This window comes from Mercurialis annua, linkage group LG4, assembly GCF_937616625.2.
Source record: "Mercurialis annua linkage group LG4, ddMerAnnu1.2, whole genome shotgun sequence".
NCBI classification, from domain to species: domain Eukaryota; kingdom Viridiplantae; phylum Streptophyta; class Magnoliopsida; order Malpighiales; family Euphorbiaceae; genus Mercurialis; species Mercurialis annua.
The window spans coordinates 28748592-28775900 of record NC_065573.1 but is presented as its reverse complement, the minus strand read 5'-3'; the positions used below and the strand labels follow the sequence as shown (position 1 = coordinate 28775900).

General features: G+C 30.5%; 4 protein-coding genes across 7 annotated transcripts; 2 read left to right on the top strand and 2 right to left on the bottom strand.

Moving 5' to 3' along the window:
- The first annotated feature begins 5645 nt into the window (after positions 1–5645).
- LOC126679119 (isovalerate--CoA ligase CCL2-like) lies at positions 5646–9900 on the top strand. The gene is made up of 2 exons (XM_050374059.2): positions 5646–6332; positions 8393–9900. Exons 1-2 carry the CDS (start codon positions 5928–5930, stop codon positions 9830–9832), a joined length of 1845 nt encoding a protein of 614 aa, XP_050230016.1. The 5' UTR covers positions 5646–5927; the 3' UTR covers positions 9833–9900.
- Positions 9901–10112: 212 nt separating this feature from the next.
- LOC126679120 (protein STRICTOSIDINE SYNTHASE-LIKE 5-like) lies at positions 10113–14886 on the bottom strand. The gene is made up of 4 exons (XM_050374060.2): positions 14388–14886; positions 12049–12356; positions 11350–11479; positions 10113–10628 (listed from the first exon to the last, which is right to left on the bottom strand). Exons 1-4 carry the CDS (start codon positions 14823–14825, stop codon positions 10359–10361), a joined length of 1146 nt encoding a protein of 381 aa, XP_050230017.1. The 5' UTR covers positions 14826–14886; the 3' UTR covers positions 10113–10358.
- A 1048-nt stretch (positions 14887–15934) lies between these two features.
- LOC126678535 (uncharacterized) lies at positions 15935–18741 on the top strand. Its single transcript, XM_056105527.1, has 3 exons — positions 15935–15961; positions 17951–18151; positions 18244–18741. Exons 1-3 carry the CDS (start codon positions 15935–15937, stop codon positions 18739–18741), a joined length of 726 nt encoding a protein of 241 aa, XP_055961502.1.
- A 2053-nt stretch (positions 18742–20794) lies between these two features.
- LOC126676950 (isovalerate--CoA ligase CCL2-like) lies at positions 20795–23955 on the bottom strand. 4 transcript variants are annotated; one of them, XR_007640444.2, is made up of 3 exons: positions 23520–23955; positions 21453–23091; positions 20795–21345 (listed from the first exon to the last, which is right to left on the bottom strand). XR_007640444.2 is itself a non-coding variant. In XM_050371328.2 (2 exons), the coding sequence occupies exons 1-2, from the start codon at positions 23859–23861 to the stop codon at positions 21652–21654; spliced, it is 1782 nt and encodes a 593-aa protein (XP_050227285.1). In that variant the 5' UTR covers positions 23862–23955; the 3' UTR covers positions 20795–21651. The 4 variants fall into 4 exon arrangements, 1 of the variants encoding a protein (XP_050227285.1); XR_007640446.2 differs by having other exon boundaries at positions 20795–21312; XR_007640447.2 differs by having other exon boundaries at positions 20795–21302.
- Between the last annotated feature and the right edge of the window lie 3354 nt (positions 23956–27309).

Genomic DNA, 27309 nt, shown 5'->3' with positions numbered 1-27309 from the left:
TTTCCCTTTCTTCCTTATTTGAAAATGGATTCAAGAATAGGAATTTACAATTATTAGAAAATTTTCCAATGAAAAAAATAAACGTTCAAGAAGATCCAGATCTTTTACCATAATTATAAATTTTATTTCTATTCAAATATTTTAATATTTATTATTTTACCTAAATTCCAAACCTTTTATTGCAATTTTACTCCAATTGCCTAAATTAATTTAGAGCAGTGTGGGTGGAAAATTATGTTGCATGATTATTTCCTAACTAATTCATAATAGGTTGATGCTGTAACATTCTTTCAATTATTTCCTTCCATCTGTGTTTTCTAAACTCTTAGAATCAAGCTGTAAAGATATCATGTACTACAATGTACAAATTTAATATATACATACAATATATTTTTGAAATTTTATCATGTATTGGAGTATACTACATAACTATATACGTGCATTTTCAATTTGAATAACGTTAATCTAATTAAATAAATGAATTCTCCACCAGATCAACCATTCCAACATCATGTATATGAATTATTGATTCTTGATAACCAATCATATATCTTTTAAGACTATTAGTTGAATAACAAATATGATAGAATTCAATATTAGAAAGATATAAAAAGAATGTGGAATATATAAATAAATAGAAACTGACTAATTCATCATATAAAGATTTTAAGTTTGATGTCTAGCCTATTGTTGTAGTTACCATTTTTAGCTCATAAATCATGAATGTATTTGTATGTACATTTGGCCAACATTTATTTAGTATCACATTCCGATTCGGCTGGATAGAATAAGATGACTCCAGACTAAAAACATGGGAGCGCTGCTAGCCACTCTAGTGTGCCTATAGATTGAAGTCGAGTTTTAAGTGAAGTTGAGCGGCTCAATTTGTGAGATAATTTTCACATCTGAGGGAGAGATTTTGTTTTTGTCAGAGGTGGAATCTAATTACGTTATTGGTTAGTGGTTTTTATATTTTTGCCGATTATTAGGTAGTGGTTAGTAGTTAGATTTTCCCTTTTTTAAATCCGCCTCAACCAATTCAAACTTTGCTTATTGGCTCGTTTTCAAATTAGACTTAACACTCACCGAATTTGCACATTTTCCTATTCTGGCATAATTAAAAAAAATTATTCGTATTCTTGATTCAATTTTTTTATAAATTTTAAACTACATCAAATTGTGTTTTTAAAAACTATTTATAACTATTTTAAAAAAAAAAACCTAATATGTTAAGAGTTAAAAAAACCTAATATGTTGGAGTTAAGAAAACAAAATGTAAGATACGGTGGAATAAAAAATAAAATGTGCGATGCGTTAGAATAGAATTTTCTAGAGAACATAAGGGAAAACACTCCATTTACTAAAATAATAGTAATTTGTACATCAATAAGAAAAAGATAGAAATAATATCACGCCTTTTTAGCACTTTTATTTTTTTTACTCTAATGTCTTTTTTTATTATAATAATTGTTACTTTTTATTATTTTTTACGCTAAACATTGTATCTTTACTCTAACATGTATCTCTCTCTCTCTCTCTCTCTCTCTCTCTCTCTCTCTCTCTCTCTCTCTCTCTCTCTCTCTCTCTCTCTCTCTCTCTCTCTCTCTCTCTCTCCTTCTCCGTTTTTTCTTCTTTTCCACTTTTTTCTTCTTCTTTATCACTCCGTCGTCATTCCTCCAACGATCCGCCTTCGCCCCACCATCGGTTCGTCTTCGCTCCGCCGTCGATTCGTCGTTCTTCCATAGTTAACTTTAGCAATTTTCTTAACTCGTGGTGATCATTACGATTTAATTTAACTCTCAGATCTAAAAAATTTGTTCTTGTATTTTTTCAGTTTAAGATCGAAAAATTTGCATTAAAAACAATTTTATGATGAAAAAAATAATTTTCTGCAGAAAACAACGCTTGATTATCATATCTGTATCAATATGACGTTATCATATCAGTATCATAATACTGTATAAAAAACGATTTTCTGTCAAGAAAAGTGCTTGGTTATCATTTCGGTATCATTAACATTAGCATGTCTATATGATAATTATCATATCAATATCATAACATTATACGATTACAATAACAGTGTGATACAGTTATGATAATAGATAAATAAAGTTATGATAACAGTATGATAAATTTTATGATAATAATATGATACAGTTTGATAATAATATGATAAAGTTATATGATGAAATGTTATGATATAATTATGATAAAGTACTTTATGATAATGTTAATGATAATATATTATTATGATAAAGTATGTCATGATAATATTATGATAATATTTATGATGCTATTATGATACAGTATATTACGATAATGTTATGATAACGTTTATAAAAACAAGTTATGATAATAGTATGATAATGTTAAAGATAAGATAATGATAAAGTACGAAAAATAATTTTTACTTAAAGATTATGATACCGAGATGATAACGTCAGTGACAGTTATATTATATAGAGTAAAATCATAATTATTTTAATTCACAAAGTAAAAACATAAATCTGAAGAAAAAAATGAGGTATTTTTTGTAACTTTTCCTTATTGAGGTAAAATATATAAATATTTTTGTGATTTAGGTAAATATATAAATTTCCCAATTTTTTAAGTTACAATTTGAAATTAAATTATATAAATGTTTTTATACATATTCCTATACTATATGAATAATTCATAATCCATAATGTACAACCTGATTCACTTAAAAAAAATCGGCTATTAATCAACTATATCACTCCAACTTTGACCCCCTATCACTAAACCCTCTCAATTATAAAATCGACTGCTAAACTCTCTAAACTTTAACTATGATCAACTAAACACCGTTTTCCGTAAATTGACCAAAATATCCCTACAATCAATAAAAAAATAAAATCAAACCAACACTAACTAACCAAACAAACCTAAAATCATCCATCGATCTAACTAACCAAACCTAAAATCACCCATCTAACAAACCAAACCTAAAATTACCCGTTTAACCAACCAAATCAAATTTAAAAATAAAATAAATAATTAAAATAATATTTTTACATTTTAAATAAATAATTTTTTATTTTTCAAAAATAATTTTTTCTTGAACCGAATTCTCCTCCGACAGTGGGTCTGTTGTTCAACAGACCCACCACCGTCGGTGGGTCTATGAACAACAGATCCACCGTGGTAGGTCACCACGATGGTGGTGAGTTTGTTACAGACCAACCACTCGTGGCGGGCTTGTTCTGTTTAGACAGACCCACCAACGGTGGTGGGTCTGTTTTTCGACGAACGAACCAACCACAATGGGTCTGTTTTTGACCGGAAGCCGTTGCGGTGGTTTCCGGTGGGTCTATGGCGGCAGGTGGATAGTTATTGATTTTAGATTTGATTAAATAATTTTAGGTTTGATTTAATTTGATAAATGATTTATATTGGATTTATTTGGGTGGATAACTTTAATTTTGATTAGATTGGATTGGGTAAACGGTTTACATTGGGTTTATTTGGGTGGGTAATTTTAAATTTGATTTGATTGAGTTTGTTTGATTTTTTTAATTTTACCAGGGATGTTTTGGGAATTTTTAATGAGGGCAGGGCGGTTTTGGAGGTAAAGGGTTAGTTGATCATTAGATAAAGGTTAGGAGGTTTAGCGGCCGATTTTAAAGTTGAGGGGTTTAGTGATAGGAGGGCGTAAGTTGGAATGCCATAGCTAATTAATAGTCAAAAAAATCCAATGCAGGTGCAAGTTAGATAGTTTATCGAGGGAGTGGATTATCTGAAGTCTAAAATTCTCTCTATATTTTCAAGTACATTTAGATGTTTGACACTTAAATAAAATAATAAAAATGGATAGAATTAAATATCATTTTATTTAGATATTAAAAATTTAAATGAATTTGAGAAAAATGGAGGGAATTTGAATTTAGGATAGTTTATTCATACTTATATCAATCCCAATTAAATTTAAGTTAAGAATTTTTTTTTTCAAATTTAAAAGACAACTGAAATAAAAAAAATAAAAAGATTAGTTGTAACTAAAATTATTTTAAATACTTGGACTTTCCATGTAAGCCAAACTTAAACATCAACCGCTCTATTCCACGTCATGTCCATTTGGCGTTTATACCGCGATCCACAAGATTTGATACACACCCAACTTAAATTAGGACGTAATTAAAGTTTTTTGATGAATTAGGACATAATTAATTAGAACAATTTTTGAAGTTTAATCTACTGAAATGGTGATTGTTATGAAGTTTTGGAATTAAATTTTCGAATACTCAAAAATTCCTTCATTCCGGATCACTCACTGATGAAAAATTATTGCACACAACCGTTGCGCCATGTCATTCGTGCAATAAACCAATTGTGCGTTAGCCATGTGGAAAATTGAATGATAAAAAAAATAAGTAATAATTAAAAGATTCCCTATCGGAAATGCTCATTGCCTTGATATAAAAATGACGCGGCGCAACGGTTGCATGGGATAAACACTCCTCACTGATTGGGTAAGTCTTTTGTCGCTATGATTCCTTCTTATGTGATATATTTGCCTACAACTTTAAACTCTAACAATTCCACACAAACAACCAACTAAGCTGTTTAGACCAATCTGGCAATCCGGGCTAGCTAGTGAGTAGTGATTACAGTAGATAAACTCTTTTTTTTTTGTTTTTTTTTTCATCTTTTTCATCAAATTTATCATTTATTGATTCTATTTGATATTTATGTTTTAAAATTAATATTTTAACTCTATTAAATATTTTACTAAATTTTTATTTTCTTTATTTAAGTTAAATTTATTATTTTCTTATTCAAATCAAATTCATAAATTTATTATTTTCTTATTCAAATCAAATTCATCAACTTTTTAATATATACTTAAATTAGAAAAAAATATTAAATAGTAGTTTATAAAAAAATTAGCCATTAAACACTTTCAGCGGATAAGAGTTTTATATTCTTATTCTTCTATTTTAGTTTTACCAAATCAAAACATATATTTTTTAAGATTTTTAATTCTATTTTAAAAAGAAAACATATGTAATTTAACTGGATTGGGATTACCTCAAGTTCATTTGAACTTGAGGGGGTCATGTTCACGATCTACACCGTTCATTTTTCAGATTAATGTGATTAAAATTGTACTTTTTTTTATCTACACCGTTCATTTTGTAATGAACGGTGTAGATCGTGAACATGACCCCCTTAAATTCAAAATGAACTTGAGAGAATTTCAATCCAAACTAACTATGAAAAGTTAATATATATGTAAAAATATGATTTAATAAGTAATTATAAAATATTTTGAAAATTTATTATGACGTAAATGTATAGATCTTATCAATTTAAAAAAAAAATCCAATCATTTCGACTTTTTTCATTTAAGATCCAACTTTGATTAAAATCAACGTTTTTAAAGGTATAGGCATAAAAGCAAAAACTATTTAAATATGATACACAATTTTTTTTGTCAAATATAGTAATCGACTCTTTGAAATTTCAATATTTAGTTGTTAGTTACGGAAGTGTAGTTCAAATCAACAATCTCTTAATGCACTTACCATCTAAGTTAGGCCACATTGGTGTATGTGTGGGTGATCGTGCACTTTATATATGGAAAAAGGGGCATATATGCTACTAATGTTAGTTTATAGCAAGCTCAAATATGCCTTAATGTCTAAAAAGGTCCAAATACACCCTTAATGTCTTTCAAGTGGTATGAAAAAACACTTACTGCTAAAAGTACGTTACCTTTCGTTGAGAAATGTTAAATGTGTCATATATGGCTAAGGGCAGATTTGAGCTTCACATTAGGGGCAATATTTATCCTTTTCTATATAGTATACTATAGTCATAAATATTGATTATAGGGATTAATCTCACATATATCTTCAACAAATCAATTTCTTCTTTACTTGCACCAAAAAATAGTTGCAGTCAAAATGCAAGCTTCTTCATCTTTGAGTTCAGCTTTCTTGAATTGCAAGAAAGAACCCATCAAAATGAACAATTTATTTAAGAAAAATGCTTATTCCTCTTGGACTCGATTTACTTATGCTTATTTTAACAAATTTGATTCAAAATTCCCACAAAATTCTCGAATACGGTCACGTTTTTCTTGCGATGGTGAGGCCGAGTCATGGAAATCTATGGAGGGTCTTGTTTGTAGCTCTGCTAATAATGTTCCTTTGTCTCCTATAAGTTTCCTGGAGAGAGCAGCCAAGGTTTACAGAGACAGGACTTCAGTTGTATACGGTGATGTGAAGTATTGCTGGAATGAGACTTATGATCGCTGTCTTAAGCTTGCTTCTGCCTTAACCCAGTTGGGCATTTCATATGGAGATGTGGTTAGTTTCTTCGGTTTTATTTCAATCTCACCGTTTTTATTCATTTTTTTTTTATTTTTTTTTAAGGATTTTAACTTTCTGAGTTGTTGATTTTTAAGTTTGTTTTTCTGGGAATTTGAATGTAGTTTTATTGGATCATAGATTCATAGCCATTGTGATGCCAATTGTTTCCATATAGTGTGAAGATTAGGTTGCGAGATCCTGTTTTGATCATGGAATTGTGTTGGTTTAAATTAATAAAGTGTTTAATTAAGAATGATAAAGCTCTTATAAAAGTTCAGTTTGCAATCTTAACTTGTGATTTCAGGGTCAAATTATAATTTATTTTTATATATTTTAATCAATTAAAGATAATTTTCTGTTTATTTTTAAATCGATTAAAAATAAAATTATATAATATGAGTAAATTTATAAACAAAAAATATTAATTTTATCTTTTAATAAACCTAAAAATAGAGAGTATTATTATTAATTCATCTAAATATAAAATATATTTCTTACAAAATAACTGAAAGAGAGTTATTTAAATTCCAAGTTATAAATTGAGAATCAGATTAACCCTTTTTCGATAAGATATGGTTTATGTAATTTTCTTTAATTCCGGCTGTCATTGTCATTATACATTAGGCCATTGATGAAAAACCTTCTTCTTCCCCATTAAACAATTTCTCCTTCATGATTTTATCTTGGATTAGGATAAAAGTGCACTTGAATTTGAAAATCAAGTTAAATAAATTTATACCATTAATTATAGATAAAAAAAAATATATAGATTAAAAGAGTTTAAAATAAGATAAGTTAATTTATATATTTTATTTATAATAAATGATGTAATTTTATCAAATTTGACCTTTCATGTTCAAGTAAATTTGAAATGGCATCTTGTTTTGTAACTATAAACACTTCATCACCAAAATAGTAAATAATAATTCATTAAGTATATCTAGCATGCTATTATTTAAAATAAATAAATAAAATAAAATAAAATAAAAATCAAATTAAATTATTAATTTAAATCATCTTAAATAGAAATGTATTTTAATTTGATTAAAATAACTTAAAAATTGATTTGGATATGAATAATTAAAAAAAGTTATAATTGTGTGTTATGTTATTCGTAAAATAAATCCATAATGTGCTAATCATTTGGAATATTTAATTAAAAAAATTATATTATATATTCATTGGTTAGTATAAATATGATATGACATTGTGTAAAAGAAAACTATGTTATCATCACTCCTTGTTTGAATAGGCGTAATGCCTTAAAAAAAATTACGATCTTTTAATCTTTTACAATCCTACTCCGACGTTGAAAAATCACCAATTTTATTCTATTTTGATTTTTTGTGTTTCAATTGTATCCTGAAATATTAAATTGACGTCCTTTTTATTTTGTTAAAAATTCAAAAGCGTTCTTCATATCTAGCATATATTAATAGTATATATTTAAAATTTATTTAGATTTAGTAAAATTAATTAAAAAATTAAATTAGTTTTAATTTAATTATGATTTTTAGTTAGTTTTTTAAAAATAAATGACTTATTTATAATTTTTTAAATAAAATAAATATAATTTTATTTTTAAATTTAGTTAATTAAATGATTTTATCCTTTAAGTAAACAAATTGTCAGAAATTTAAAAATTGAGATACAATTAAAACAAAAAAATGCAAAATAAAATAAAATTGAATAGTCACGTAGTCACGTAGGAATGAAAAGACAAGAAAAAATGGTTTCAACTATAGCTGATGACTGATGTATTAGTCCAATTTGTCTAATTAAACAAAGTTCGTCTAATTTTGCGATAATCACGATTAGATGGCTAAAAATACTATAGCTGATGACTGATGTATTAGTCCAATTTGTCTAATTAAATGAAGTTCGTCTAATTTTGCGATAATCACGATTAGATGGCTAAAAATACTATAGCTGATGACTGATGTATTAGTCCAATTTGTCTAATTAAATGAAGTTCGTCTAATTTTGCGATAATCACGATTAGATGGCTAAAAATACTATAGCTGATGACTGATGTATTAGTCCAATTTGTTTTGCAGGTTGCAACTCTGGCCCCTAATGTTCCGGCAATGTACGAGCTGCATTTTGCAGTCCCTATGGCAGGAGGTGTCCTTTGTCCGCTTAACACACGGCATGACTCTAATATGGTATCTGTCCTGTTGAAACATTCCGAAGCTAAGGTTCTCTTTGTAGACTTTCAGTTGCTCGATGTTGCTAAGGAAGCACTTGATCTTCTTGAAAAAACAGAATCAAAACCCCCGATACTGGTTTTAATTCCTGAGGCTGATAGTTTGTTAGCTTCTAAATGTAGTTCAAATAATTACGAGTATGAAAGTTTATTGGAAAATGGAAATAAGGAATTTGAGATTCGACGACCGAAAAGTGAATGGGATCCCATCAGTGTAAATTATACTTCTGGGACAACCTCGAGACCGAAAGGCGTTGTTTATAGTCATAGAGGAGCTTACCTGAATTCGCTCGCGATAATCGTCCTTCATGGCATGGGAGCAATGCCTGTTTATCTTTGGACAGTGCCTATGTTTCACGCCAATGGTTGGTGCCTCACCTGGGGAGTGGCTGCACAGGGTGGCACCAATGTATGCATCAGAAAAGTCACCCCAAAGGGCATCTTCAATAGCATAACACAGCACAATGTGACACACATGGGAGGAGCACCAACTGTGTTAAACATGATTGGAAATTCTCCAGTGAGCGACCAAAAGCCGCTTCCTCATAAAGTCGAAATAATGACCGGGGGTTCTCCACCTCCTCCGCAGATCATTTTCAATATGGAAGAATTAGGTTTTGGTGTATCTCATATATATGGCCTGACAGAAACTTATGGTCCGGGGACTTATTGTGTGTGGAAACCTGAATGGGATTCGCTACCTCCGAACGAGAGGGTAAAGATGAAAGCCAGACAAGGGATGCACCATCTTGGCTTGGAAGACGTTGATGTGAAAGATCCGGCAACCGATGAAAGCGTGCCAGCTGATGGTAAAACAATAGGTGAGGTCATGTTCAGAGGAAACACTGTCATGAGTGGGTACCTTAAAGACTTGAAAGCTACAGAGGAAGCCTTCAAAGGCGGATGGTTTCGAAGTGGGGATCTTGCAGTGAGACATCCTGATGGTTCTATAGAAGTGAAGGACCGGTTGAAGGATATCATAATTTCCGGTGGAGAGAATATATGTACAGTTGAAGTGGAGACAGTTTTGTATAGTCATCCTGCAATTTTTGAGGCAGCTGTAGTGGCACGGCCAGATGATTATTGGGGACAAACACCTTGTGCATTTGTGAAGTTAAAAGATGAATTTGATGTGAGCGGGGAAGATATAATCAAGTTCTGCCGGGATCATTTGCCTCATTATATGGCCCCTCGGACTATCGTATTTGAGGATTTGCCTAAAACGTCCACTGGGAAAGTGCAGAAGTTTATTCTTAGGGAGAAGGCAAAGGCCATGGGAAGCCTTTCTTGAAAATGAAAGGATGTATATATAGAAACTCAAATTTACTTGGGGAAATAAAGAATTGAATTCTTACATAATGTCTGAACTATTTATTCCGTCAATAGTTGATTCATTTAAGCCTAACTCTAATGGTTTGTACATATATCAGATTTTAATGTGCTCCCAAGAAGATGGATATCTACTACAGTTGCAGAGAGAATATGTAGCTAGCCTATCCGTTTGCATTTGCAGGATGCAATGGCATGGTATGGTTCTTATCAACATTGAGACGAAAAAATATAGGAAGAGGTGATGAAACCATATTATCCATTCGGAGCTCCTCCCAAATCTACGACTACAAGTCAGACGACAAGATTATACTTCCACGTCAATCACCATATTAATATGATGTAACGCCTTATGTAAATAGCAGTATATTCTATCGACATTGATTGTCACATCAAACTTATTATATAAAAAAATTGAATTATTTCAACTTGACCAAATGTAGTATCTTTTGATGATTCGATCCTTGTGCATCAACACTTGATTAGTTTTAAGAGATGATAGGGTTGTGAGGGTTGATACGGAGGATGTAGGGAGCTTCAATGGAACCCATATAAATGTGAGCTCTAATCTTGACAGCCGATGAAGTAAATCTCAAACTAGGATCATAGTAATGTGCAATTGGATTGCCTTCCAAATCCACAACAAAAAAACCACCATGGTTTGCTGAATATATTGGTCCTATCAGCTTTATCAGAATTGCCATAATCTTCCTGATGAAAGGATACTTATATGAAGTGTCCCAATATGCTGAGTTTCCCTGCCAATTTTCAACAAAGTTGATTCATTATGACCTATGTTGTACGGAGACAGCAACGAAAACGGTGAAACAATTTCTTTTCTTTTTTCAAAATTAAAAAATGGAAGGGTAGGAGAAACTTGTAAATAATAAAAACATTGGGATAGATATATAATTAAATATTTAAAATTGTGAAATTTTATATCTATCACATTTTATTTATAAAAGATATATTTTCATCATATTTATGATAATTAATAAAATAAACTATTTGAATATGACTAAAATTTAAGTTTATAACAAACAATAACATGGATTATAGAGATTGTATTTTCATAAAGATAAATTGAAGTGGTTTTGTTTGTAGATGTTGGTAACTAATTAAGTTTTTCTTTTTAATTTATAAGTAACTCTTTAATTTTTTTAGGAAATGGGTTTTCTATCAAGAAACAAGTATTTAAATTTATATTACAAAAACATCCCGAAACATTTTATATAAACAAGTACATGTAGGGGTCTGCATTAGGTTCAAACAAAACCGTAATTCCCTCTTTTCCAAAATAAACCCGAACCAAAATTTTAAGAGGTGGCGTAAATTTTCAAAGCATTATGTTGCTTTTTCGGTTTAACTAATGCTTCTTCGGTTTAACTAATTTTAAGAACTGATTTTTTCGATTTGATTCAGTTTGTACGCACCTCTACTTACAAATTAAGATGTATATTTCTAGAGAAAAAGACTTACTGCTGATAAAGCAATCCAGAATTGCCCCTGTCCATCATAATGAATGTTATCAGGTAACCCCGGAAGGCTTATAAAACTCTCAACCTGTCCTTTTTTATTTCCTTCAATGTAATACTTTCTACATCTTCTCCTGCAATGATCAATTTTATCGCTTTTAGTCTATAATCAAAACAAAGATTGAGACATGGCACTAAACTTTTATTTTATATTCTTATTTGGTACCCATACTTTACTTCATTTTTAAATGATACGAAAAATTTATTTTTCTTTCAAATTTAATTTAGTTCGAATTTCTTAGCAAAATAAATTGATATAACAATCTGCAGCATCATATATTCTATGAATATCCTAGTATCTAAGACGTCACATCATATGACGACTAGTGGCAGAATTAAAAAAAAAAATCAGATCAGTCTAAATTTTATCCGACTATTCTTTAACTTTCTGACAGCCGGACTCTACCTCTTTGATCCTGAATTCACTACAAATTTTACCAATTTATCTTGAAAATTTTCAAAAATATTTGATGGCAGTTCGGGCTAGAACCTACACTAGACTATGTGGTATAGCCCCTGATGGCGACTGATATGGTGACCGATATCACAACATAATGCTAAGAATATATTTCACCCGATTGTCATATAAGATCGGAAAGTAATCAAATAATGTTGAATCAAAGAAGCAAGAGTGTGAGCATACATGGGGGTTTCACAGACGACTAGAAATTGTTGATCCGGGGAGACTGCAACTCCATTGGCGAAGTGAAGATCGCGAAACAAGACTTTGGTCTCCTTGGTGGCAGGGTCATAGCTGAGCAATCGACCATAGGGCTTACCCTCCAAAATATCAAATATAAATCCATGAAAATCATACTTGGATGAAGCATCTGTAAAATAGATCATCCCATCTTTTGCTATATCCACACCATCTACAAATTTTAGTTTGACACCCTCTGCCTCATTTGTTAGAACCTCAACTTTACCATCACCATTAATCTTCAATAACCCCTGATCCACAAAATGGTGCATCAAGTTTACAAGTTAAAGATTATAATTTAACTATTGCTACATTTACATCCTTTCAAAGGAAAAAAAAAGCTGTTGGTACATTTACATTGCGTTTAAATACATCATTAAATAATTTTTTTATTTTAAAATGGTATTTACAATTTGCAATATAATTTTAATAAAATGGTGAACAATTCAGTTAAACGACATGTAAACTAATATCCATTTCAAAGTAAAATATATAGCTTGTGAATGTTTATGTGACGTGACAAATATTTTTGAATTAGATAGCCATATCAACAAAATAAAATCAAAAATCTTTGAGACAAAGATGAAAGTTTGGTAATTTAAAAAAAAATTGATATTTAATACTCACCCGTCCCAAAGATAGAAACAATTCCAACTTTTGGTGTTTCATAAACATATAAAAAGTTACTCCTTCCCTTCATAATTAATTAATGTTTTCGAATTAAAAAAATACAATTTATATGACGTGCTCATTTACCAATGTCCTTTAATTATCGAGTACTTATTCCATATTTTAGTTGTGCCATGTCATATTACGATAGAAATTTTCTTTATTATTAAATTTTCCACATGACTAAACATTATTAGTTTGTTGTACGAATGACATAGCGGTGTATTGTATAATTTTCCAACCTATAATTCTTAGGATTGGAATTCCCTCAAGTTCACTTTGAACTTGGAAGGGTTATATTCACAATCTACACCATTCATTGTAAAATAAATGGTGTAGATCAAAAAGTTACAATTTTAATCAAATCAATCTACACCGTTTATTTTACAATGAATAGAGTAGATCGTGAACATGACCCCCTCAAGTTCTTGAACTTGAGGAAATCCCAATCCTAATTCTTATCAACATTTTATCATGAATTAAAATTAAATTAGTAAAACTTAACTCATATATTATTAATAATATACTCTAAATTCTAATTTACTATTATAACAATTATCTAAAATTATTTAAATATCACTTACCATAATTTTATAAAATAAAAATAGATAAAATATATGTTTATCTAAAATAATGTGTTACTCTAGATATACTTAATTAATAAATGTTTTTAGTAGCTATTTATAAAAATTTATCTTTAATTAACTAATCTAATAATTTTTGTTAATTTTATTTTTTAATTCATTCCAACTATTATTTTATTATCTGCAACACTATCATCTAAAAAAGCTAAAATATAAAGAAAAATTATCAATTAAAAATAAATGATCATATTATCATCCAATTTATAATTTTAGAAGTCACAAAATATAAAACATAAGAACTGTTTGTTTTTTTTTAACAGATATATTAAATGTATTGAAAATGGCCACTTAACAAATGTCATATCAATAATATTAGGAGTTTTTTGAAACAAATTTGCAGGAAAATTTTATTTTTAATTTTTTAAAAATGCATTGAAGATGGCCACTCAACCAAGTGCCATGTCAATATACTACTCCACTTGTAAGAATTATTATAGGGGTTAGACCCGTTGGTAGTACAGTATCATGCACATATATTAATGCATTTCTTAAAATTGTGCAGAAACTTAAAATGTCAGTTGATAAGGAACGGACGGAATATTGTATTTAATGTTAGTTATAAATAAAATTATTAAGATACTCTCACAATTGTATTGTATTTAATGTATTTATAGACAAAACTAGTTGACCGTTTGAATGTAAATAAAATATACTCCTGAGACTTCTAGAACAATAATAAAACATACCTGGATCTTATATATTACGGGGTCTATAAATTGGTAAGGAATTAAAAAAAATTAAGATACCTAATGTAAGGAAACCAAAAAATAATTCTTTTAATAAAATACTATATAGTACTAACCGTTAACAAACTATATAAGTAAATTCAAGTATTCAACATTAAACAAATAATATAGAGCCAGTGCTTGACCATGTTCATGCACATCTTATATTTCAAAGTTGTTTTAATATGGAAAAATAAATTTGATGTTATTTTAATATTTAATGCACAAAAGATAAAATACAGACCTCGAAAGCATCGGCTACCACAACTTCATCGCCGAATCCCAAGGCAAGTCCAAGCGGTCGACCACCCGTGTTAACCCAGTTTTCCACAACCGAGTCATCCACCGATTCGTTGACCGTAACTCGCTTAATCCACCCATCTCCACAGCCTGTGTAAACGAGTCCAGACTTGGTGTCATATACTATATCTTCTGGACCTTGCAAGAGCCCCTTACCCAAAAATTCTGATCCTCGAAGGATGTGAGTTCGCGTAATGGACACATTAGTCGGAGGCTGAGTCAACTCGTGAATCGGCATAGGAGACGGGTCAAACGAGTCTAGCTGAAAAACTGCGACGGAGGCGAGTATTACAGGTACTAAGAACCATAAGAAAATAGTGAAGAGAGATGGCCATGAAGAACTTCTGCCGGGGGCTTGAGAATTAGTATTTTCTGAAGGCATCTAGTTCCTGGTTTTGTATTTTTGCTTCAAAACCGTAATATACATCTATATATGACTAAATCTATCCTAATACATTTATACGACTAGTTCAACAATTAATTAACTCATATTTATCCATCAAAAAAACAAAATTAACTCATATTTTATTGTAAGTTATATTATATTAGTTACTCTATTGTTTTTTAAAATAATACCATAACGCCACATGTTTTGAATTATGTTGAGGAAATTTATATGTAAAAATGTATAAATCATTTTCTACTAGAATAAAAATATTTATATAAACTATATCCATCATAAAATCCTTGTACTATTTTTTTGTTCACTTGATTTTTGATAGATGTTTTACACTTAAGTAATTTATTAATTATTTATATTATATATATGTAGTCCTTTTAAAGTTGTCGTTTCATACAATTAAAACGATGATATTTTTTATAGTTTTATCCATAAAAAAAACTATAAATAGACAAACTAAATAGTTAAAAGACTATTTAAATATAAAAAATGTGTTAGAATCAAGCCAAATAAAAGCTAACAATATGGAGATTTTTTTGGTGGATTTAGTCTTTATATAAAAATTTACTTATGTTAGTTTTTTTAGGATCTTGCATTTTTTTTCTTCTAATTGATATATTTAGCTATATATTGATTAAATAATTAAATCAAAAAAAGTAATTCATACATGATGAAGAGATAAATTAAATAAAACAAAAAAATACTATTAATTTACTATTTTTTTTCGCTTCAAATTGATAGATAATTTGGGATAAACACCAATGTTGTCAAAACCGACCCGACCATTGAACTAATTAAAACAAAGAGTAAAGGGTTACAGCTTCAACCGGTTGAACTAGAATTCAATCGAGGGTTAAAAGTAATAATATATTTAATAATTATTCATATAATTTTATGAGAAATAAATAATTTATATAATAAAATATATTGAAAAACAAAAAACCGACTTATTTGAAATATATTTAATAAAATAAAATCTAAACATATAAAAGCTATTATCTTATGTTGTTGCATGTTGTATGCTACTTTCCCGGCACTGGGATCGAACCCCAGCCTTGGTATCTTTATTTTTTTATTAAGGACTATCGAACATGTCGGATACGGATCCAGGTTTACCGGTTTAATTGTAAAAATCAACGGTTATCCAGTTGGCTCGATGAGAAAAAAAATAATTTCTAAATATAGGTATTATTAGTGCAGTCCGAACCGGTAACGTGACCGATTTTCGATTTTTTCGGGTGAACCGGTCGGTTCAGTTCGGGTTTAACAACAATGATAAGCCCAAGTACTAAACAAATTAGTAAATATATATAAAATTAATAATTTATAAAAATATGTCATGCTTGCTCCTCATTTAATGCCGTATTAATTTTATTTTAGTGATTTTAGCTCTTTTTTTAACATAGTGTATTATTCCATTTGTTCTAATAAAATTGTTCATTTTATATTCTCACACAGTCTAAAAAATACAGTTAATGTTATGAACTTCTAAAAAAAATTATTTTTCCTGTGTATCCCTATTTAATATAGTGATAAAAATTTCATTTACTTATAGCTATAAACACTATCTCATTAGAGATTTGAATAGGGGCAATACGCAAAAATTAATCTTAAAGAGTGTTAGTTTATTAGAAGTGAATAAGAATTATGGATAAAAAGTTGAAAAAATAGAGTAGCTCTATTAAAACAGAGAAGTATAATTAATGAGAATATGTATTTTATTGAATTATTTAAGGTATCAATGGCTGATTATAATTTAAAATAATAATATTTAGAATAGTGCTCTTAATACAAAATGAAAAAAATATTAATTTTTTATAATTGAAAATGTTATTAACATAGGATTATTAAATAAAACATGGTTTGATAACTAAATATTTATTTTTAATAAATTATGGGAATTAAACTTGTAACTTTTTATGATATATATTAGATGCCACTAGCCTATCTCTACCACGTGTGATAGCAATAGTATTTTCTTGTAGCCTTGGGCTGCATGCAAATATTGTTTAAATAAAAGGTCAACGCGCATCCTGAACTTGTGATATGGGGTCAGCTAACTCAATTTATATTTTTTTGAACAACTAATCCCAAAACTCTTCATTTTTGGATCAAATAAGCCAATAATTTATATTTTTATTTAAAAAATGAATTTAAGATAATTATATCGCAATAATTAGAAAAATATTTAATTATATTTTTGCATCTCTCACCTCCGATTTGTATTTTACGCATTTTAAAAATATAATTATGGGGTTATTTGATCCAAAATAAAGAATTTTGGGATTAATTGCTTAAAAAAGTATAAATTGAATTAGATGACCCTGTGTCACAAGTTCAGAGGACGCGTTGACCCTTTGTTCAATATTGTTTATATTGGTTTATTTCTTTTACATGTATTTCTTCATAAACAAGAAGGTGGGGTCCTTATTCACCCTTTTTTTTTTCCATTACTGTAGTAGCTAGTGGTTAAGTATCCTCGCTATGAAAGGTCGTCATTTTAGGTATCTTAGCTTTACTACTATAAAAGAAGGGTTTTACTATTCGCCGTCCTTTTTTACTTAACACCACCCATGTAAAAGACATTTCTACCTTTATAACAAAAATTTTAAAAAAAGTTCTCTCAACTCATTCGAACACATTCGAACAAATACGTAAAAAGTCGATTAAAATGAAGGATAACGAGTACAATTCGTCGGGTAACGAGTATCGACGTTAGGAAACAAGTTTTTCCGGCTTTTCCGAGGTAAAAATAGTTTTTTTTAATTTTTATTTAATTTTTTTTAGGGGGACGATCGCATCCGGAGGGGACGCCAAATTTCGGCGTTCCTCCGGGGACGTGAAACGTCCTCTCTGGAGGACTGGACGCCGAAATTTGGCGTCCCCTCCTCCGGAGAGGACGTGAAACGCCACGTCCTCTCCAGAGGAGGGGACGCCGGACGTCCGCATGAACCCCCTTCAAGGGTTTCCGGCTGCGACCGAAACATCGCGGCCGGAAATTAATTTATTTAAAAAAAACGTTAAAATAATTTTTTTTTAAATAATTACAGTGATTTTTTATTGCATATTATTACGATTTGTTAAACGTAATTATTTATGTTTTGCAGGTTCATTTAGAAGATTATGGCGGTGACGGAATTGATTACAGCGATTGGTTTAAGCCAGGACATGGGTTTGATACTGATGTTGAAGCAATTACTTGGGCTAAGACTACTGCTATAAGGATTGGTTTTGAATTAGTCATTTCGTCACATAAGAACAAGGGGAAAAAAAGCTTCTACGATGTGCTCGGGGTGAGCGTTACAGAGGTTCGTTCACAGATTCTGATTCCTTCGTACGGAAAAATACGAAGACAAAAGCGTGTCAGTGCAAATTTAAAATTGTTGTCAAATTAGGAAAGACTGCATGGTTTATACTTACGAATCCTGGTATTTCGAGTACACACAACCATGCTTTAGCTGTGTATCCTGAAGGATACCGTCAGATGAGTGGGCTGAGTGGCGAGGCGAAAGAAATTGTGCGAGATATGAGTGCGGCACAAGCGAAGCCGTGTTCTATTATGGCAGCTTTGAAAGAAAAAGTACCATCTGACAACCCTACAATAAGGCAAGTGTACAACTACAGAGAGACTTTGAGAAAGTCTAGCTTTGAGGGTAGAGATGTGGTTGCGCAATTTTATCACATGGCTCAGAAAAATGATTATGTACACTGGACTCTTGCTGAGGAGGATACAGGTGTGGTGACCTATATTTTCATATCTCATCCTGATTCAGTAAGACTACTTCTTTCGTACTACTGGATCATCGGTATGGACTCCACGTACAAGACGAACAAGTACAAGCTGCCTTTTTTTGAGATTATTGGAATGACTCCTTGCAACAAGAACTTCATAAATTAGGAATAATAGTGTCATCCTCGGGTCCACCAAGTACTGGACCAGTAACGGTCCACACGTCAACCTCTTCGGGTCGTCTGTTCGACCCTGAAAGTAACATTAAATATAATTAAATTATATTTAAATTTTTTAACAACATTATTAAATTAATTAATATCATTTCATTATATTTACCTGATGACGAGTCGCCAACGAACCGACCACCTGCACCCTTCTTCCGTTTAGAAATGTAAAATTTTCACTTGGCTCGTCCTCTGAGCTCTCAAAATCATCAGACTCTCTAAGATCATCAACAAACATGCGTCTGTTATCGGGAGAAGTATGCGTCGGTTTCGTCGATTGGTTCTTCCGTCGAGCTGAGGCAGAAACTTTACGCGTAGTAACGTGACGGGCTCCCGACCCCCCTAATTCTGGGGCCAAAAACGACTTCCCTCTACGCTTTCCGCCCTGCGATTATAAAAATTTAAATATAAGTTACAGAAATAATATATAATTTATATTAAATCGAATAAATTCCTAAAATCATTTAACTTATTTAAAATAATTATTTATTTTATAATTTTTTTTAAAATAAAAAATATAATAATTATTAATTTTTTTTTTTAAAAAAAATATAATTTCCGGCTGCGACCTGTTCGTCCCCTCCGCCGGAGGGGACGTGGATCTCCCACGTTCCCTCCGGAGGAGGGGACGCCGTTTTCCGGCGTCCTCCTCTCCGCAGGGAACGTGAAATGGGGACGTCCCCTCTAAAACCGAATTAAAAAAAAAATAATTCAAAATTTTTTTAAAATTTTTTTACCGGGGATTGTCGATCTTCATCTCGTTCGGAATCCGACATTTCCGTAGAATATGAGTTTGAATATGGTTGAATTAGTTGAGAGGATTTATATTTTTTGTTTATGATTTGGTTTTCTATTCAAAAGGTGAAAAGGGTAAAAAGGTAATGTGCATGGGCGGTGTTAAGTAAAAGCGGGTGGTGTTTAGCAATCCAGTAAAAGAATCAAAGTTATGTCTACAGGCTACAGACACCAAGAAAATATTTAGGCACAAAGACAACCATTGTCTAATGAATAATTATACAACATAATGGTTGCGCCACGTCATTCGTGTAACAAACCAATGAGGCGTTAGTTATACAAATATTTAATGATAAAAAAAATAAGAATTTAAGAAACTTTTATCGCAAATATTTATTGGCTTGTTGTAAAAATAACGTGGCACATCCGTTATATGGGATTAACACTTTTATCTAATTGACTGTCTATTCTGTTTTGCAGGTAAATCGCCACCACAAGGACCAGACTCCATAAATAACCATATAAAATTAATAATAAATGGAATTTAAAAAAAAAAACATGAACAAACTCTTTGGAAGTCCATGTAAGCTGTATCTTCTTAACTCTCATTGTTGTTGTAATCAGCATTTCCATTCATATCTCATATCTGGCGATGCTCCATCATAACTATCGCTAAGGATAGAATCACATTGCAATGGTGGAATCAGAATTCTGATTCAAGGTGCGGAATTTTCTCGTTTGTTTCAAATACATAATTCATGTTTTTGAAATTCAAACGATATATAGTTGATTATTTAAAGAAAATTTAAAAAAGTGTGTTGTTTAATTAGTTTTGATTTTTGTTTTACTAGATGATGAAAAAACTTGAAAAGTTGAAAAACGAGTAAAAGGAAAAAGAAAAAGGGCTTAGTGTAGAAGATATGAAATAAAATAGGACTATTCCTGATTTTATATCCAATGTTTTATTTTTTTTTTCAAGAAAAAAAATAAAAAACAATAAAAGCCAAACTGTCTTTTTAGTCCTTATAATAAGTTTATACATCTATCTTAATTTCCTTTTCAAAATAGCAGTGCTTAGTTTCAGGTTCAATCATGGCGGTATAATTCGATGGAAATTATACCATCATCACCGAATTAATTAATATAAGTGAATTAATTAATTAATATTTGATCAATTAAATAAACTACTAATATTTAATTAAACATATGTATATATTGATATAATTAATAAAAAAATTAATTCTAAAGGGCATAAATGATTTATTTTATCAAATATTGATAAATCAAATAACATGAAAAAATTGAAAAAAAAATTAACAACATATCGGCCAAGCAAAATATTCCTCCAAACAAAAATTATTTTTTTGCCACTATCATATCTGTAGAAGCATTTGATCACTACACAGTGATTTGATCATATTTGCCACTTATATGACAAGTTGAGTTTGAGTTACAGTTAAAACTGTACATTCTTTCTCATCCTCTTTCTCTAAATCTACATGATTTGCATAAGCACTTTAACCTCTGCCTTGCCATGAGTTGTAGTTGCTTGTTCGTTGAAATTCTTGACAATGATTCCTTGGTCCATAGTTCAACTGATTATGATGATTTTTGTCTCAGATTGCTCCGACTTACTGAACTATCCCAGCGTTCACTTGTTCGAACCTCTTCTCGTAGCTAAGCGGAATATCCCGTACTTCGAGCGACGCCCTTCTTCTTTTCCATTCACTTGATGTGTTACTGGATTATATTCCTGTGAATTCAAACCTGCGAGGACCTGAGCAACCAGATCATCAACAGCTAATCCACCCTGCTATGTTTGGTTCATTCATTTCAATCATTATGAGGCTCATAAAATTACTATATTCAGCGAAACCATCGAGTAAGAATGGTGTATATATACTGTTGTTCCATTACCTCTTCCCATATTGATTCTCCCTTGTCATCGATAAACACCATACGCATGACATTGCATCCACTAGGCACCGTGTATCTTCCTTTATGGGGCTAGAGATTCTGTCTCATTCATTCGTATATTTTATAAGTATCTCCCAAATTCCACCCTATACGCTACATATCTGCAACTATGTATATTTACACATATTTCTTACATCTTTCAAGAAAGGCTTCCCATGGCTTTTGCTTTCTCCCTCAGAATAAACTTCTGCACTTTCCCGGTTGATGTTTTAGGCAAATCCTCAAAAACGACTGTCTTAGGGGCCATATAATGGGGCAACTGGTCGCGACAGAACTTTATTATATCTTCCTCGCTCACATCAAATCCTTCTTTTAGCTTCACAAATGCACAAGGTGTTTGTCCCCAATGATCATCTGGCCGTGCCACTACTGCTGCCTCGAAAATTGCAGGATGACTATATAAAACTGTCTCCACTTCGACTGTGCATATATTCTCTCCACCAGAAATTATAATATCTTTCATCCGGTCCTTCACTTCTATATAACCATCAGGATGTCTCACCGCAAGATCGCCGCTACGAAACCATCCGCCTTTGAAAGCCTCCTCTGTAGCTTTTAAGTCTTTAAGGTACCCACTCATGACAGTGTTTCCTCTGAACATGATCTCACCTATTGTTTTACCATCAGCTGGAACACTTTCATCGGTTATCGGATCTTTCACATTAACATCTTCCAAGCCAAGATGGTGCATCCCTTGTCTGGCTTTCAACTTTACCCTCTCGTACGGAGGTAGTGAATCCCATTCAGGTTTCCGCACACAATAAGTTCCTGGACCATAAGTTTCTGTTAGGCCATACAAGTGAGATACACAAAAGCCCAACTCTTCCATCTTGAAAATGATCTGTGGTGGTGGTGGAGAGCCTCCAGTCATTATTTCCACTTTATGAGGAAGTGGCTTTCGGTCGCCCACAAGGGAATTGACAATCATGTTTAACACAGTTGGCGCCCCTCCCATGTGGGTCACATTGTGCTGTGTTATGCTGTTGAAGATGCCCTTCGGAGTAACTTTTCTAATGCATATGTTGGTACCACCTTGCGCTGCCACTCCCCAGATGAGGCACCAACCATTGCAATGAAACATAGGCACTGTCCAAAGGTAAACAGGCATTGCTCCCATGCCATGGAGGAAAACAGTTGCGAGCGAATTCAGGTATGCTCCTCTGTGATTATAAACAACGCCTTTGGGTCTCGAGGTTGTGCCAGATGTATAGTTTATACTGATGGGATCCCATTCACTTTTTGGTGGTCGAATCTCAAATTCTTTGTTTCCATTTGCCAATAGACTCTCATATTCGTAACTGTTTGAAGTCAATCCAGAGGCCAACAAACCATCAGATTCAGAAATTAAAACCAATGTCGGGCATTTTGTTTCTGTCGTTAAAAGAAAATCAAGTGCTTCCCTAGCAACATCAAGCATCTGATAGTCTACAAAGATTATCTTAGCTTCAGAATGTTTCAGCAGAAGAGAAACCATATTTGAATCATGCCGCGTATTAAGTGTACAAAGAACACCTCCTGCCATAGGGACAGCAAAATGCAGCTCGTACATTGCCGGAACATTAGGGGCTAACGTTGCAACCTGCATATATATACAACTTCTGTTAATTTCAATTTCAAACATATGGCCAAGTTGGGATCTTCATGCATTGATCGCTGATAAAGGCGAACATCTATGTATTTAAGCAATTTAGTTTAGTGAGCAGAACTGCAAATGCATAGCAGATGTTCAAAAGGCAACCCTTACAATCCGGGTTCCTATCTAAACAAGACCTCTTAATCACTGAGCCTAAAACTCATATAATTCCAAAATCAAAACAACTAAAGCTAAAACAAACTAGATGAAATAATTAGCACTTCAAAGGGCTACATATACCATTATAACTCATCTTTTGACTGGATAATCAATTATCCAAAAAGTAAATCCCTTTCTAATACATATCATCATAGAGAAAAAAAAAGTAAAATGAATAAAAACATAGAGATTGAACTAGAAATTATCCAACTAACCACATCTCCACGTGAAATGCCCAAGTGAGTCAAGGCAGAAGCAAGCTTAAGACAACGGTCATAAGTCTGGCTCCAGCAATACTTCACATCACCGTATACAACCGAAGTCCTGTCTCTGTAAACCATGGCTGCTCTCTCCAGAAAACTTATAGGAGACAAAGGAACGTAATTTGCCGGGCTGCAAACAAGACCCTCCATAGATTTCCATGACTCAGCTTCAACATCACCACCAAAACGTGACTGTAAAGGAGAATTTTGTGGGAATTTTGATTCAAATCTTTTGAAATTGGCACAAATAAAACGGGTCCAGGAATAAGAGTTTTTTTTGAATAAGTGGTTCATGGCGATGGGTCCAAGAAAGTCAAACTTAAAGATGAAGAAGCTTGCATTTTGATGGAAATGAGTTTTTAAGTGGACGTAAATAAAAAAATTGATTAGTTGAAGAAAAATATGTGACTCCAATGTCCCACGGAACTAGCTACTAAAAATCAGGCATTTAGCGACGGATTTTTTCGTCGCTAAATGCCTAAAATCCATAGCTAATATCAATTAGCGACGGATTACTGACGAACTCAGTCCATTGGTGGATTTCTGGTCGTAAAATTTTTTACCGACAGAAAAAAAATTAGCGACAGATTTAAAAAAAATTAGCGACGGAATTTAGAGACGAATTTTAATCCGTCGCTAATTTATTAAAATTTAAAAAGTATATTTTTAATTAAAATCATAAAATGGCCCACCATAACCCACTCACCAGCGTATACTACACACTGTCACCCACCAACAATTCTCGCAATCTACCCAACTTTTCAGTAGGTCACCCATCATTAAATTGATCTCATTCAAAACTTTTTAATTTTGGAGTTCCTCCGCGCGCAGCTCCATCTTAACCAACTCAAACTTTTATTACATATGTATGTATATTATATGTAAATATAACTAAAAGGAAGAAATATTTACTCTCGTATTTTACTCCCGTATTATAAAATTATTTTCATACAAATTATTTTTTAAATAAATAATTAATAAATAACTTTTTTTAATAATTATTTTAAATAAAAACAATTAATTAATTAATTTTTAATAATTAATTATTTTTAATAATTAATTATTTTTAATAATTACTTATTTTTAATAATTATTTATTTTTAATAATTACTTATTTTTAATAAATATTTTTTTTAATTAATAAATATTTTTTAATAAATATTTTTTTGTTAATTAATATTTTTTTTAATAAAATATGACTTTTAGTGACGGATAGTTTAATCCGTCGCTAAAAATGCATTTTTTGGCATTTTTATTAAGATTTAGCGACGAAAATCTGTCGGTATCTTCATTTCTTAGCGACGGATTTAAAATCCGTCGCGATTAAACTGTTTTCTAGTAGTGTCATTAAAAAACAGACGACGAGTTGTTAAAGGTTTGTATTAAATGGAAGGTTATGTGATTGAATTGAATGGTAAAATTAATTTTTCCAAAAATTTATCCAGATTATCGAGCTCTGTTTTAAAAAAATAGTCGGAAAATTTCCTGTTCACCTAATAAAAAAAGCTGAACTTCTTGGTTTTTTGTTGAGAGAAGTCGTATATCAGGCGAAAAAATAGATTATAGAGTAGGCCTAATCACTTAAAAACCCCTCACCTTAAAACTTTTTTTCAATTCCACCCTGACGTTGAAAATTTGTCAATTTTACCCACTTTTGAATTTTCCATTTTCAATTGTACCCCAATATTTTAATTTTTGTTAATTTTTTTACTTAAATGATGAAATCATTCAATTAATTAAGTCTAAACATGAAATTAAATTCTTTTTTATTCAAAAAAGTACAAATAAGTCCTTTATTTTTAAAAACTAACTAAAAACCATAATCAAATTAACACTAATTTAAATTCTTAATTAATTTAACTAAATTTTAATAAATTTTAAAAATATACAATCAATATATGTGAGACATGGAGAATGTTTTAAACAAATTTTCAAACGCAAAAGACGTTAATTTAATTTTTCAGGGTACAATTGAAACACAAAAATGCAAAATAGGGTAAAATTGACAAATTTTCAACGTCAGGGTATGATTGAAAAGGGGCTAAAAGGTCGGGGTTTTTTAAGACATTAGGCCTATAGAGTATGAGTAGTAACTTTTTTTGTCTTATTCAGAAATTAATTTTATAGTAAAGATTAATTTATGTAATTAACTTAAGCATATGCTCATGACGCCGTCATTGTTTCCTTTTTTTTATAAAAATTGACTTTTATAAATTAACTAAGGCTTTCATTTTGATAGTTGCCATATTGTTTTAAAAATATTATCATGTCTAACATTGAGATTATTTCATTTATGCATATTGGGCTAATTGTTTTTCCAATTATTGTCAATAATTATTCGTGACTAAAAAATTTGATTTTTCCGATTTTTTTTGTGTTTCTTAATTTGTATTTAGTTTGGGTGTTGTAATTTATAATCTCATGTAAGTTTTCAGCTGATTAAAGGAAATGACTAGATAATAAAATTATTCAATATTTCCGAGCGAGTTAGAAGGTAAGCATGATCTTAATTTGACTGATGTCTTTTATATATAATTAGATTTAATGTCAATTGCTCGAAATTGAATTTTTTTTTCAAAATTAGATAAAAACTAAATAAAAGAGGAGTTTAATCAAATCGGCAAGGATATTTGAATTAAAGTACATCCAACATCTTATTTCTTGGCAGAATGGGCCTACTGATTTAATGGTGCATGCTTTCTCTTATATTTTATGATTTTTTTTTTCTAATTAAGAGTAATTTTTGTACAAATTCCTAATTTATTTTGTGGACTTTGAATTTCATAAACAGTAATTGAATTATAAATTGATTTAAACATTTGATGGCATTTGTTTGATTTTTAATTATAAATTTGTATTTCTATATATTTTAAGTTATGTTAGTTTTGATCAAGTAATTTGCGCGAATTATAAATGGAAGAAACTGAAATAGGTGGACATACAATGCAAAATATTAATAAATATTGATATTATTTGAAATATACTATTACTTTATATTTTATAATTATTAATGAAAATATTATTTATTAATAAAATATTTAATAATAACTAAATAAAAAAATATAACACTAACAAAGTAACAAAATAAATAAAAATCATGCACTTTTTAATTAATTCACCTACTTATTCCTTTAAACAGTGCCATTAATTCTCCAACATACTGAATCCCTTGTTTCTCATACATTACGAAAATGTATAGCTACTTTATTATTAGTAAGATTGAAGGAAAAGTTTGCATATACAGTAATATAATTATAAATTTATTCTTTCTTCTTAATCTATATCTATACTATATATAAAAGCACGGATGAGAGGACAAGTAAATTTACTGAATAATCCTTTTCAGTTTATTACTAAATAAAGGTTTTATAGTCATTAACTAATTAGTTATTTAATTAATCACTATTATAATTAAAGTTCTAATTAGAATACGTAGCTAAATTATCTCCAATTTAGTTTTTAATATGTAAAAAATAACTAAATTGTCTCCAAATTAGCAGGAATACCTATATTCTTAACTAATTTAATATTAACTATAAATAAAAAAATTAATATAATTATAATAAATTTATAAATATGTACTTTAACGAGTTACGTTACGAGCCACATGCATAACACGTAATGCGAAACTAGTTACTATAAAATCACTCTTGCATTTGTTTCCTATTTCAATTGCTATAGTGTAGAGCTATAAATTTATTTGGCACTTCACAAAAAGTTAATGTCTTAGCACTATTAGTTT

Coding starts and splice junctions, on each gene's coding strand:
- LOC126679119 (XM_050374059.2), top strand. CDS start 5,928: ATGCAAGCTTCTTCATCTTTGAGTTCAGCTTTCTTGAATTGCAAGAAA. Junction 6,333..8,392: donor GCATTTCATATGGAGATGTG/GTTAGTTTCTTC, acceptor TTTGTTTTGCAG/GTTGCAACTCTGGCCCCTAA.
- LOC126679120 (XM_050374060.2), bottom strand. CDS start 14,825: ATGCCTTCAGAAAATACTAATTCTCAAGCCCCCGGCAGAAGTTCTTCA. Junction 12,357..14,387: donor TGGTAGCCGATGCTTTCGAG/GTCTGTATTTTA, acceptor TTTGTGGATCAG/GGGTTATTGAAGATTAATGG. Junction 11,480..12,048: donor GTCGTCTGTGAAACCCCCAT/GTATGCTCACAC, acceptor TGATCATTGCAG/GAGAAGATGTAGAAAGTATT.
- LOC126678535 (XM_056105527.1), top strand. CDS start 15,935: ATGTCGGATACGGATCCAGGTTTACCG. Junction 15,962..17,950: donor ATACGGATCCAGGTTTACCG/GTTTAATTGTAA, acceptor TATGTTTTGCAG/GTTCATTTAGAAGATTATGG. Junction 18,152..18,243: donor TCGGGGTGAGCGTTACAGAG/GTTCGTTCACAG, acceptor AAATTAGGAAAG/ACTGCATGGTTTATACTTAC.
- LOC126676950 (XM_050371328.2), bottom strand. CDS start 23,861: ATGAACCACTTATTCAAAAAAAACTCTTATTCCTGGACCCGTTTTATT. Junction 23,092..23,519: donor GCATTTCACGTGGAGATGTG/GTTAGTTGGATA, acceptor ATATATATGCAG/GTTGCAACGTTAGCCCCTAA.